Source organism: Ctenocephalides felis, unplaced genomic scaffold (genome assembly GCF_003426905.1).
Source record: "Ctenocephalides felis isolate EL2017-DRISC unplaced genomic scaffold, ASM342690v1 CF-g0.4_SCAFFOLD_01604, whole genome shotgun sequence".
Classification (NCBI taxonomy): Eukaryota; Metazoa; Arthropoda; class Insecta; order Siphonaptera; family Pulicidae; genus Ctenocephalides; species Ctenocephalides felis.
Window position 1 is genome coordinate 29,978,864 of NW_020537758.1, and position 14,506 is coordinate 29,993,369.

The following is a 14,506-nucleotide window of genomic DNA, read 5'->3' on the forward strand; positions in this document are numbered from 1 at the left end:
TCTAATATACTAAAAAAACAATTAACAGGAAAAAACTGTTGTTATAAATATAAGCGCCACTGAATTTAAGCCATCAACTCTCCTGATAAAAAATGGAAATACCTTAATCATTATTTATACGAAATTATTTAATGAGTAAATAGTTAAAATTATATAATTATCAATAACATATTATAAATTTTATATCGAATGGAAAAACAACTACTGAGTTGTTTTTTCCAACATGCCCTTGTAGTATACAATGTCCCTCTTCGGCCGACTATTGTAAATTCATCAAATTTATTGAATGTCCTTTACTAGACAGTTGTAAATAAAGGAGATAATAAAATAAATAAATAAATAAATATAATTAAAAGCAACGTAGAAATTAAGGTTATTTAAAATAGCAGCGTTAGAAATTCTGTACTTTATTCATTTTTGAGATAATATTGGTGAACCTTTTCACTTGCGGACCTTTGTGCCCCGCTCTACCCTATATGCATAGTTAAGATGAGTCAAAGAAATCTTTTGAGATTACTTTATAAAAATTATTTACTCTTACTTATACTTTTTTGATTCAACATATATTTAAGCAAACCCCTTTAGTTAAGTATTCCATTTGTGATACTATTTTAAACCTACATAATAAGTTATATAATTTATTTGAATACAGTGAACTCTTAAGAAAGTGATCAATGATTTCATGAATCCTAATTTTAAAGTGCAATATCAAATGAAATTAACAAAAATGCTTCTCAAAAAAGTGATAATTTTACGCTATAAAAAAAACTATAAAATTACTGAAATTTAATTCCAAATTCAAATATTTTTATAATCTTGTTATAATATTTCACTAACATGTATCAATATCAAAAGCAATCACTTCATGCATAATCACAATTTGACACAGAACATTTTCAATATGAAGTCAATAAAATGATTAAATTTTAATTTAAATCAATAGTCGCCGATAGGTTGCAATGTGATTTCATCAAAAACATGTTGAAGTTTATATTTTTCATATTAATGATTATAACAGTCTGCGGTGAGTAAAAATATTGTACATTTGACAAATGAATGGTTATTAGATTCTGCCTTTGTATTTATGTGTTTGTTCTATTCGCCCTTTTATTATTTTTTTATCCACATTAAAAATAAAATATAAAAACATTTTTTGCAGAAATTTCAAAAAATTATATAAATTTGTAATTTAATAATAATTTAGTAATAAAAAATAGGAGCCTGTGATGAAGATAGAGTCATGGTTTCGGTTCCAAACAAGATCGCAGCAGACTTGGTCACTCATTTGTCTATAACAGACACAGTAATATATCAGTGTCCTGATCAGGATCTTTCTTTCCTGCCAGATCATGATTTACAAGTGTCTAATATTTGAAATAAATTGTAATCGCAAATTCAAATCATCAATACTAAACAAAATTTATTGTGATATTAATATAAATATAAATATTGATTAAATTAAAACCCTCGGTTGTCTTTTTTTTCACTTACTGAATTAAATAATAAATATTCACTTTATCCAAATGATCATATCAATAATTATAATATTTCAAGTAAATAGATAATTTAAAAACAAAATTCCAAATAATTAATTAAGAATTTTCACCCAATATGATAATAATTTTGTATTCCTGCTATTTTTGACAAATAAATTGATTAATATACGCTGCCCAATCTTACAAAATGTTTTTATTTTTTTTTAATATTACTGAAACTTAATTTATTAATAATTCTTAAAAATGTTTTTCGTTTTGGAATAACTAACGTCATACGGAATTTAGAAAAAGAGATCAATTAAAAAAAAGAGCAATTAGTAACAATAACGATAAAGTCTGCATAATCAATAATAAATCTATTCTGCTAAAGTGTTCTAAATAAGAAAAATTAACACCATGCAACAGAAAATATTACTATTTTTGTAAAAAATGTCAGCACATCGCCAAATAACAGAATATCCCGATTTGGTTCATATTAACACAAAGAGTAAAAACAAACAATATATATCAATTATTTATATAAAATAGTGGGACTATACTACGACAAAATCCGTATACTATCTACAAACCTTAAAACAAGTTAGAGAATCCATGAACGATTGATTTTTATAAAGTAATTGTACAAAAAGTAACAAAGAGCCCAGAAACCAATACTAAAAAATTGCCACTATATAGCTTACATAAAAACAATATTATTTGATATTTTTATTATATATAAAATTACTTCACAAGTTCTAGCATTGATAACTACACCTAGAAATGTAACCGGTTATTTATGGCAATTACAAGTTCCATGACGAATGGATTACTGCACTTTATTATTTCAGATTATTTTATTTGAGTATAATAGTGCAAATGGAAATCTTTTATAAATAAATCAATCAGTTGCATCAATATATTTAGTAGTTTGCTATCCTTTACATTTTTAAAGAATGAAAGTACACTTGTTTTTCGTTGCTTTGGGTATTATTTGTAATCAAGCAGTTTCGCAAAGTAAATAAACATAGTAATAAATATTTGTTTATACTAATATAAGAATTATTGATTTAATACAACAATATTAATATATTTTAGGGTTCGGTTATCCTCTTTCAATTAATGGTAAGTACTTTACTGGTTTACAAAATGACAAATTGAATTGTTTTGATCTCAATTATCTAGACAAATTTCGTCATATTTATAAATTGTGCATAATTTGCTTAATCGTGTATTCAATATTACTTCTTTATTCAATTTATTATTTATCTTAAATTTAATATCATATTTGTATCATTTTTATATTTCTAATAACTGTTTTAGAAAAATGACTTATTTTTCTTATGTCAGAAATAATTTGACATTAAATGCTATTTTTCAAGTCCATTTCTATTTAATCAGTAACAAAGTACATTATTACACAAATTTTAATTTTAAATTATAAAGTAAGAAACGTTTAAAAATATTAATAATAAATAAAATATTATTCATATTAATCATTTTATAATCAATTCCAGGACCTATGATACCACCTCGATTAAATGGCATAAGTAAGTATAATAGAACTTAGTAGTAAGTATAAAAAACGTAGATTAAATATACTTACCAACGTTTATGCAAAAACTATTTCTTAAGTAGTAATCCTAAACCTCACGAGAAATATTGTTTTATAATATATAAATATAAAATATTGCATTATGGAATACGTCAAGGGAGCGGAATATAATATTTATTGATAAATTCAAGAAAAATAAATTAATGGCATGGAAGACAATGAATATTTCTGCGGTTTTGCCTAATATTTCAAAAGTAAGACCATATTAAAAATACATCGAATACTTACTTACTAACGTGCGATATTTACTTGCATTTTAATAATTAATCAAAAATAATTAATTGTTTTTTATAGAAAAGAGATCTTCATTTAGATTCAGAAGTGGTTTTCGTCGTAAGTAAATATTGAAATATATGTATGTATACATAAAACTTTTTATGTGTCTTTTTCAACCGACTTCGACCAATTTTGTTTGTTATTATTTAATAGATGTTTTTCCTTGTATAGAAAATTTATTTATCAACATTTATTTTGGATTATATTAGTGAACAATTAAAAGATTTTTTTGGTTTTGATTTCCCGTTTTAGGAAGGATAAGACCTGATATAATATAACGTAAAAAAGTACAAATAGTCCTCGGAAAAGAGCACATATTTTCAATTTTATTATTTTCTATTATAAATACAAAATTATTAAATAATAGCAAATAAAATGCGATGTCTATGTCTTCTGTGTTTGAGTGTATATTTGTGTTTCATTACTAATAATGTAAAACATTTTCATTGTCGGTTGCATTGAAATTCTTATGTTCGAAATATATTTTGATAAATTTTAATATAGTCCAAAAAAGACTGTCATTGAATTATTGCATCTAAAAGTATTTGATTAGTATATATATATATATATATATATATATATATATATATATATATTTATGTGAATTTGCAATAATTATGAGACTAAATTAAAAAAAATTGTGAAATTTTACACTAATAATGAAACATATCACAGTTTCGAAACGTTTGAAATTTAGATTTTTATGAAGTAAATTCTAATTAATTAAAAATTTATGGAACGACACCTGTTCTTTCACTTTATCAACTATTGAATTATTTTATTTTATTATTTTAGATCCATCAAATGGGCCATTATTTCAGCCGCCAGCATGTAAGTGCAAAACTCATATTATGGACGTAGAATAATAATCACCAAAAATGAAATGAAAATTTAAAATTTAGTTGATAATGTGTGTAAGTATATATCTTAATAATGACTGTGATTCTTTTACAGATAGATACAAATCTCATCCTTTCCAGACACTAGGTAAATTACATATTTATTTATATTTGTTAAAATTCTAGCTTAATTGCGCATTTATAACATTTAATATACTTTCGAGCAATTCATTTAAAAGATTTCTTTTGAACAAAATGCTACAATAAAGTAGAGTAATTTAAAAAATTAATAATTTTTTATTAGACAGATAAAATAATAGTGAGTTCAAAAAGATACATAAAAACTTAATATTCTTGTTCATTTTATTTCTGTTTTTCGAATTTTAATTTCATTTATTGTAAATAGATATGTAGAACACTTGAATATATTAAATAATTTTTGACAACAATTTGGTAACAAAAATTATTTATTTTTATAGCCCCTCCAATGACAAATCCATATGTGCTCCCACATCAAGGTAAATTGATAATTGATATAATAGAGTAATTCTAATTGCATTAGAATCAGTATTGTTCTTTATGAACTTCTATATAATCTGAAATTTAAAAAAAAATAATAATTTGTGAAAATAATTTAGCAACAAATATTGTTTATTTTTATAGCATCTGCATCCACAAAACCTTATGGGCCCCTTATGAAAGGTAAATATAACAGACAGTCTAAAACTTCTAAGTATTTGCAAATAATTTATTGCATTTAAACCAAAATTATTTATATGAAAATCTGTATAAACAAAAATTAAAAAAAATGTTTGTATTATTGTCTATTTCCACACATACCTATTATTATTTAAAATTTATTTAATTTTAAAAAAATCATTCCAATTATCCAAGGTAACCTAATATAAAACTCAGCAATGTATATCAAAATTAATCTTGCTATTAAGGTATATTATAATTTATATTACAGGGTTTCCACAAAAAAGAAGCAGACAACTAAATAAAATCGGGACAGAAGGTAATCACATTTTATTTTACATTATATATATATATATATATATATATATATATATAATTTTTTTCGAATACTTCTAAATACTATTTTTGTATCTGAGAATAATCACATCACTAGACATAATAAAACTTTTAGAATTTTATTAATATTTGATAATTAAATATAATCAAAATAATTACAAAAAATGTTTAAGCATCCATAAAATAATCCAAATATTTTTTTTAAATAGAATCAAGTGGACAAATCTACTATTTAATTCCTCCAAGTGATATCAAATATGACCCTGAAAAGTCCGCACTTAAACTGGTAATTATATATACTTATATATTAAAATGTAGTAATCAATAGATTTGGATCATAGTTTGAAGTTAAATGCATAAACAATAGTTTAATAACATGTTTTTGTTATTCATGCTTGAAAAAACGGTTAGAGTGAGTAAACATTTAACTTCACATATAATTTTCAATTTATATTTTGTATATATTTAATTGTATCAAATAGTACAATTTAATACTCATTTTTTATTAGTGCTTATTTAATTTTCAGGTCCCGCAGCCTTAAAAATCCAACAGCACCGCAAAATTCAACACTATATTATTTGGCAATAATAAATTAATATTCATTTTAAATTAAGTTTTTTGAAAGATAATTTGAATAATTGTATCATTGGTGTGTACTATAATGTAGTTAAGAATTGTAACGGGAATTAAATTAACACATATTTGTTGGATGAAATTTTGGTCTACATTAAAACAATTGTAATGATATAAAAAATAAAACAATTATATGAACATTAGCAAAAACTGGTTTTGTGGAATAAGATTTCAAATCATTTTTAAATTCAGATATTTTAAAGTTTAAGAAAAAAATTATGATTGATTACACAAGTCAGTTTTATACAGAAAACACTAATTGAAAAAAAATAATTCAGTTAAGTAATACGAAGACATAGTTGAATATTGCACGATAATATATTTTTTTTACAAATGTCTTACTAATTTTATTGATATTTGAGTACTTCATTCAAAGTATTACATTTAAATTATTCTTTATTTAAATGGTATATTTTAATATTTTTATTTGCCGATTTCAGTTGTATCAAATATAATAATAGAAGATTATATATTATTTTGAGTAACTAGCTTTAAATTAATAGGAAATCAATGAATTTAAATTATGATAATTATCACTAAAGATATAATATAATAAGTTCACTTGAATAATTGGTTCAAACATCAGTTTAGCGAAAATCTATACGTTTCTATAATTTCATATTTGCAGTAATAGTAAGGTGACCATACGTCCCGGATTGTCCGGGACAGTCCCGGATTTCCAGCTTGTGTCCCGGGTTTTTCTTAAAGAAATATTTGTCCCGGATTTTTCTATTTGGCCCGAAAGTCCCGGTTTTTCGAAAATCAATAGTTAAATTAATAAAAATTAAGGAAACAAACTAACAAATGCTATTTTTTTTTCAAATTAATTATGAAGAAAATGGAACATGTAGCTCGAAAAATATAAGTTATAATATATAGATAAAGAAGTATTGCATATAATAGTCAAAGTATGAAGCTTGTTAAAACTTCTTACTAAAAGCCCGCAATTATAATAAAAAAAATCATTTAAAAAAGCTGTTTTTATTGTATCCTTGAATAGCATTTGTTATATAAACGACTGGATTAGCATAATTAAAAATTCCCGTCTCGGATTTTACTTTAAAAAATATGGTCACCTTAATTAATAGGTGATAAAGTAATGTTTTAAAATTTAACATACAATTATATTTTATAAATGATAATATTTTTTTATTAGTATTATCAATAGCAAACAGACTACTTGCAAAGAACATTTTATGTATCTACATATAATATCCTTGAAAATAAATTTGCTCTTATCTGATGTTACTGATTTGTTTCCCTCGTAATAATCAATAATTGTTGAGTAATTATTAAAAAGAATAAATATATAATAATAGTTTCCCATTCCAATAAATATGTGTATATAAAAAATATGATAAAAATATTGTGACATTATCAAATCATGTTCATGATTTATGTTTAATTGCTTAAAAGTCGAAACATGTATATATTCGATCATAAAATATAATATCGCAATCGATGATGTAAAAGCTCCTTAATGAGCAAGCGTAAATAATTGTATTACAAGAAAAATTAATGTGTAATATTTGTTCCCAGTTATTTTTTTTTTTAAGAAAAACGTGTTTATAAAATTTATGCTTCAGGTTGTTTCTTAGTTAATGTCAATATAAAAATAACTTTTTTGTTTTTTGTGTGCACGTTTTTTTTCTGATGAAAGCAAAGCTTTAGAAATAGAAAGAATTTAAAAGATATATAAAAAGTAGTTAAAAATTCCAGTTTTGCTTTAGATCTAAGAACGCATTGCAAGAAATGAGAACATGGATGCATTTATTAATTTTGCCCGCAATAAAAAGTTTGTTCGTCATATCGTATGCAGCTGCGGAAGATCAAGTAATATCTACAGAATAATATTATTATAAATGTGCATTAATTTTATATTTATAAATATTACATTTATTGCAAGTAATTTGATCAATTACAAATTGAAAATTTTTTTTAATTAAAACTGATTTTTTTTAGATGGTTTTAATTTTAAATATTGATTTAAATTATTCAGAAACAGGAATATAATTCAGGTGTAGTAAGTATGTTTTACTATTAATTTCCTAACGGTAAAAATTATAGCATTGCTTTAAATGCATTACTATTTAAATGTATTTTATAAATTCTTAAATTAAGATTCTACAATGCACAATGAATGTTCTAAAAATTAAAATAATTACAGAGATATTTAATACATAATTCATAAAAACTTGCTTGATATACTAACAAAAGTATGTAATATGCAATATAAAATTAATTTATAATTTTAAACAATTTCTAATTGCAGGCTGAATTGCCTCCTTTACCTTATTGGATTTTGCTAGTATATAACAAAGATTGCACAGGTAAATATATATATATATATATATATATATATATATATATATATCTATTATATATATATATATATATATATATAGATGTATATATTAATGTATATATAATCTTGAAAATTATTATTGAATAAATATTTTCTTATAGGATGTCCACCACACGGTTCGCAACCAGGTATATAATATTTGCACTAAGTTTCGAATATATAAAAAATAAATTACTGTATGAATTATAATATTTTGTCGATTGTAATTCAAACTATCAATTATTTTGAACTATCATTATGCGTATTATTTCTGATGAAAAACAAAAATGACAATTCCACAAAAAGTCATTTAATGCATGTTTTTCCTTTAAAACTGTGGTAAAAAACTTTTATAAAGAAAGTGAAAAAAAAATAAAAAAAGAATAAATTAAATAAATACATGATAAATATATATAAACTTATCATGTATTTCTTATTTTTCTTATTTTTTTTCACTTTCTTCATGAAAGTCATATATATATATATATATATATATATATATATATATATATATATATATATATATATTAGAAATTTTATAGTTTGAAAAATTCGAAAATATATATAAAATATTTCATTTTGTTACAGGCATTGTTCCATATAAAGGATTTTACCCTAGCAATGCATTACCCTATTTTCCAGGTATCGTAAAACTAATCTTATTCTGAATATCTCTGTGTATTTGTATAAAATCGCGTTTTGTGATATATATTTATCTTATTAAGGAGAGCGAGATAAGGAACTGGCAAATTTTCGAAATCAAACCGAGGAGCTAAAAGCCCATTATTTGCAGCAAGGTAATTTCTCACCAATTGCTTCAAATCACTGCTTTATTAATTTTTTATTTAATTCTTTGGCTGTAAATGTATATATATATATATATATATATATATATATATATATTATTTATAATATCAATATTATAATTATAATTGTTACTAGATTAATTCCTACAAAATTCAAACAATGAGCTGCATAATTAATCTAGATTCTGCAAGCTAAGCTTTAGGCATTTGCCGATAAAAGAGTCTTATTTTATTTTTCGACTAACGTTTTCATTTACACTATCATGGGATTATTAAAATAAAAAAAATACTGTCACATAAGGTTTAATTTGCCTAGATCAAATTAATAAATAATCGATTTTTCCCCAAAGCCATGTATAGTACATAGTACAAAATACAAAGCCTAAATATATAAAACATTTTATTATTATGTTTATTAATTATTTCTATTCTCTAATAGTTGCTGTTCTTCATAGTCATGAAGATCCTAATAGCAGTGATGAAAATTTAGGTAAATTATAAAAACTTGATAGTGGAATCTAAGGTAATGATCAATTACAAAACACGCAATTGGTGTTGCTAATACTCGTTTTCATTTAGATAAAAATAAAATTAAGTATTTAAAAACGAAATGATTTCTACATATACTTGGGAACAGATAAAATACTTGAACATATATTTGCATTTTATTGTTCAACTGATTGTAATGATCATTTAAACTTCTATAGATATAATATTCAGATTCAAAGTTAAATTTAACACTAATTTATGGATTCGAGAATAAACCATCATTTCGCAAAAATGCAACAGACTTGAACTGACTATTATGTATTTTAATTTATAGATGGTCACGGAAAAGGAAAAGGAAAAGGAAAAGGAAAAGGCAGTAAGAGGAAAACAAGTTTAGGTAATTAAAAAGTATCAAATGAATTACAAATTATTGATTGCAAATTCATTTTTTACTTAAAATTCTATACTGCAATTGCATTTGCTACATTTTTAAAACCTAATATTTTAGTAAATTCATACAGCAAATATAATGTACTGTAATTCATGTATGTTCTATTATTTTAGGTTACCTAAATAGCATCTACGACTACTTAGATTCAGGTAAACTTAGAAAATTAAAACTTTCACGATTGTATATGCGTATGTGTATGTTTATATATATTCAATGAAACCCGTTTTTGTGCGATACATTTTTGTGCTATTATATTTTTAACCTACTGGTTTTGTGTGATTCTATTTTGAAATTAAAACTGGTTTTGTACGGAAAGTTTTCAGTCCAATTTGAGTACCAGTTTGAGTTGATATCAGGTTTTAGTTTTAATCAAAATATATTAAATTTTTAAGCGGATGTCAGTTATGAGAGCAGTGGTATTGATGATTCAGAATCTGGAGATAGTAGTAGTAAAAACTATGCCCATCATAGTTATCATTCAGATAATAGCATAGAAGAATATGACACAGAAGATCATTACGGGGGTTATCATAATGAGAATTACAAATATGATGATTCAAGGGCAAAAGATACCAAACCTGGATCGTTAGCAATTGGAAGTATCAATACACAAAATTCTGGTACAGAAGGTGCATATCCTTTACCAAATTATGGTGAAGAGGGCGGTATGGATGAAAGTAAAAATAGTGAAATTGAGAGCCATATTCATCCAGGTATTTTAAGTTTATAATTATGTCCAAACTCTATATCCAACACAAAATAAAAATATAAGTAATAAATTAGATATATATATATATATATATATATATATAAATTTAGTTATTATGTGTTAAATACTTTGAAATATCAGGTGACATATATGTGGGCTTCAGCAATCGCAGAATATCGTTGACAAATAAGCAAAAGAAAGAGGCAATAAAATTATTGAAATTAGATGAAGAAAAATACAATGAAGTAGATCTCATTAAAAGAACCACGATTATAACTGTGAAAGAAGCAGAATAATGCACTAAATGTATAGACAACCAAAATAAATGATTTGTTAAATATAAGGCGTTTGTTTGAAAAAGTCTAGTACTTCAATCAGGTAGATTTGAATGAAAAAAAAAATATTATCAAAAGTTAATCTTTACAATTAGTTGATAATCGAATCCATTGTTCTGATTGTTATTAATATAAATAAAAAAATGAAATAAAAAAATATTGCGATAAATAATTAAATGGTAAATATGAAAAAATAATTTCAACGCAAAAAGCAAAATTTATGTTGATATGCTTTTTATGTTGATTCATGTTTTACGATACGGATGAAAATAATAGTAGTGCTTACTTATCATATAACATGTTTATGTGCCCAACATATTTGAATCATTGGTATCAATATTGCTAAATTTATGAAGAAAACTACAAGCTTGAAGTTAATTTGAGAAAATAAGAGAAAAAATCAGATCTCAAATATCTTCTGGAAGTAATATATCATTTCATTTCAGTTAGACATTTATTAGAAAAATTTTATTAAGTAAGCATATTGCAGATCTATGTAAAATTAATTTATTGCAAACTCACGCTGGAATCAATTCAATTTTACATATGCCATGAAATTATTTATTTATATATGACTTTATATTCAATATCATAAATGACTTCATAATCGGCAACAAACCATGAAGCTGCTGCATTTATTTTGTATTGCAGTTTGTGTAGTTTTATCTGAGGCTAGTAGTATGTATAACCACAAATTATTTTAATAAAGTACTAAATCTTAAATATTCAATATATTTAATTTCGAACTGATTTTAATAGACCATTGCAAAAATGATCATGTTATTTTATCGTTGAGTAAAGAAGTAGCCGTAGTTGTTCTTCCATTACTGAAGCAAACTTCAACGCAATTGCTACAATGTGATAATCAAGATTTAAATTTTTTTTCGATAGTCGAAAAGGTAAGATATGCAGTTTTTTAACTCTAATTTATCAAACTTCTTTCCTTTTTTATCACAAAAATATTGTCTATTACATTTAGTTAAATGCATTATGTTTTGTATCTGTCAATGTATGCTTAGAAAAAAATGTATTGCGCTTCACTGGCCGATTCTTCTCATGAAGATTGGGTCTTGCACTAAACAATTTTGTCATGATATCATTACTGCCTTATAAAAGTAAAATATTGATTTATTTTTCATTTCGATCGTTTGGATTTCGATCATCAATCGCATGCAATCAACTCAAGTTATCAGGCTTATATGAAAGCTGTACAAAATTGGACGAAGATGTCCGTAAGTGCAAAATTAATGATTGCACTATCACGTTGACTAAAGAACTGCACACGGAATACCATGAAATTGAGGATCATCATATAATCCAACATAAAGAAATAAATGGTAATATTGACAAATTTATATTTTTTTTAAATTTTAATTTTAATTGTATTTGTTTTGCACAACTAAAAATTTTTACAGAACACGATGAGTGGTCCAGCAAACATAATAATATGCACGAGTATGATGACACTTTTAATGACGATTATGGCATAAAAAATATTTTTGATAGCGATGAAAATCAAATGTTTATGAAGAAATCTTCCGCACGAAATCCAGAAATTATAAGACGTGATAACGCCTTAGAACGCAATGTCCACTCTCAAGTTCTCATGCACCCCGAATACATTGAAGAAAGTGAAGAATTACCAAAAATTCCAGTCTACACGGGCGATTTAAATCTTTGGGATGAAAAAGATACCACAAATAAGAAAAAATCTATCAAAGAAAATACGTACAGTGTACAAAAATACACCATAGTTGCAAATGCCCCTTATAAACATACAATTTATAAAAAACAAAAGGAAATTTCGAAACCTCACCTAGACACGTCATATGAAGAGCTTGATATTGTTGATATATTCAAAAATAATGGTCATAAGATCATAAAATTTCAACATACAATTAGTGTGCCTGCACTTGAAGGAAATAGTAATAAAGTTCACGATAGATTGCATGATTATACAAAATCAAGGTCAGCGCGACATTGAATTATTTCATAAAAGATAAATTTCAGTACATATTGAAATAAAATCATTAAATATCATGAATCAAACAAATTGATATTGATTACAAAGAAATAAACACTACACATTTCAATCAAACAAACCTTAATAGAAAAATTAAAAAAAAATCTATCTAAAGTCAAAATTAAATTTTAATTTTAGTACTTTTTTACTCGTACCACAAAATTTACAAAATCTTTCTTTGTAATTATTCGTAAAATTCATATTTTAATAAATAATTTGGTTTCAGCAGCTAAAAAGTAAACAAAATACAGAATGTATAAAATAATTAATATAAGTAATTATCTTCACATAATATAATTGACTATTTTTATGTTTAAATCAGATTCAAAAATTTGCAACTCTTTACTGAGAGCTTAAAGTAAATTTTTATAACTGTAATATTCAATATATATATAAAGAAAAATAGGTAGACTATAAATATAAAATATAAACAATATAATATAATTATAAACATTTTTTTCATAATCTTTTATATCATGCACAACTGCTTGAGATATGTAAAATATATATTATGTAAAAAATATATAACTTTAATTATCAATTTTGAATAATTCATAATAAATTTGTATATCAATATTATTCATAAATATATGTATGAATTTTGTTTTTAACTACATTGTCATGAAGTATAGAATGAATGAAATTACGAATATAAGTAATGATCTTTACTCTATATAATTTGAGCTTTTTATATTTAAATCAGAAATACGCTTGAAGTTATTTATTATAAGCGTATAAATTTTGTATTGAACAACATGTGCATGATTTTGCAAAAATGTTGTTCCTAATTTTAAAAATGCTTAAAAAGCTTTCAAGCAAAAATATTTATAGACCTGTTATCTCAAAAATAGTCCCTGGTTTACGTTTATCCCATGGCCGTGGAGCTTTCTCGAAACCGAGACGTTTAACAAGTTCTTGGGCATATCGTAGTGCTAAAAGGCATTTAATATTTGATGAGCAGGAGAGAGCGCTTTGTAAACGTGCGATTTGAGTACCAGCTGCCTTCTCGGCTGAATTGCTATTTAATATCTCTTACCTTGTCCGCTAAATTGAGAGTAACTAGAGTCAAAAATAAAATTTACGTCGAAAGAAGAGATGGTAATGAAAATATTTTTGTTTTGCTACAAAATACTCGACGTAAATTTTACGATTGTATAATGACCGAAATGATGAGATACGTATAATACCTATTATATTCGGAACTAGCAATCCAAATAATTCGTTTTTTTTTCAATTTGGATATTACAACATTGCCACGAAAGGCTAATTTTACTTAGAAACAAATTGCTATCTATATTTACAAGTAAAAACCGATGACCATACTGCTTGATATTAGGCTAACTCTAGCGTTTATCTAACCTGGATTCGCAGTAGATACCTTGAATTCCTGATCCACGGTGGAGGACTGGATTCCAAAAAGAAAATTAGGTAGACCTACACTCCAGATTACATATAAAATTCACATTTCAAATTACTAT

General features: G+C 24.4%; 1 protein-coding gene across 5 annotated transcripts in view; it reads left to right on the forward strand.

Annotated features, from left to right (window-relative positions):
- Positions 1-950: 950 nt before the first annotated feature.
- LOC113374086 overlaps positions 951-14,506 on the forward strand; it is a 93,986-nt gene continuing 80,430 nt past the window's right edge. The window contains exons 1-10 of one of the 5 annotated variants that reach the window (XM_026614344.1): positions 951-1,024; positions 2,571-2,597; positions 2,990-3,022; positions 4,159-4,194; positions 4,318-4,350; positions 4,682-4,720; positions 4,866-4,904; positions 5,173-5,220; positions 5,447-5,523; positions 5,765-5,833. In XM_026614344.1, the coding sequence (XP_026470129.1) occupies positions 979-1,024; positions 2,571-2,597; positions 2,990-3,022; positions 4,159-4,194; positions 4,318-4,350; positions 4,682-4,720; positions 4,866-4,904; positions 5,173-5,220; positions 5,447-5,523; positions 5,765-5,779 (393 nt within the window). In that variant the 5' untranslated portion in view covers positions 951-978 and the 3' untranslated portion in view covers positions 5,780-5,833. Of the gene's footprint in view, positions 1,025-2,355; positions 2,490-2,570; positions 2,598-2,989; positions 3,023-3,381; positions 3,421-4,158; positions 4,195-4,317; positions 4,351-4,681; positions 4,721-4,865; positions 4,905-5,172; positions 5,221-5,446; positions 5,524-5,764; positions 5,834-14,506 lie in introns of those variants that run through there. The other 4 variants (XM_026614341.1, XM_026614340.1, XM_026614345.1 and 1 more) reach the window with 4 other exon arrangements.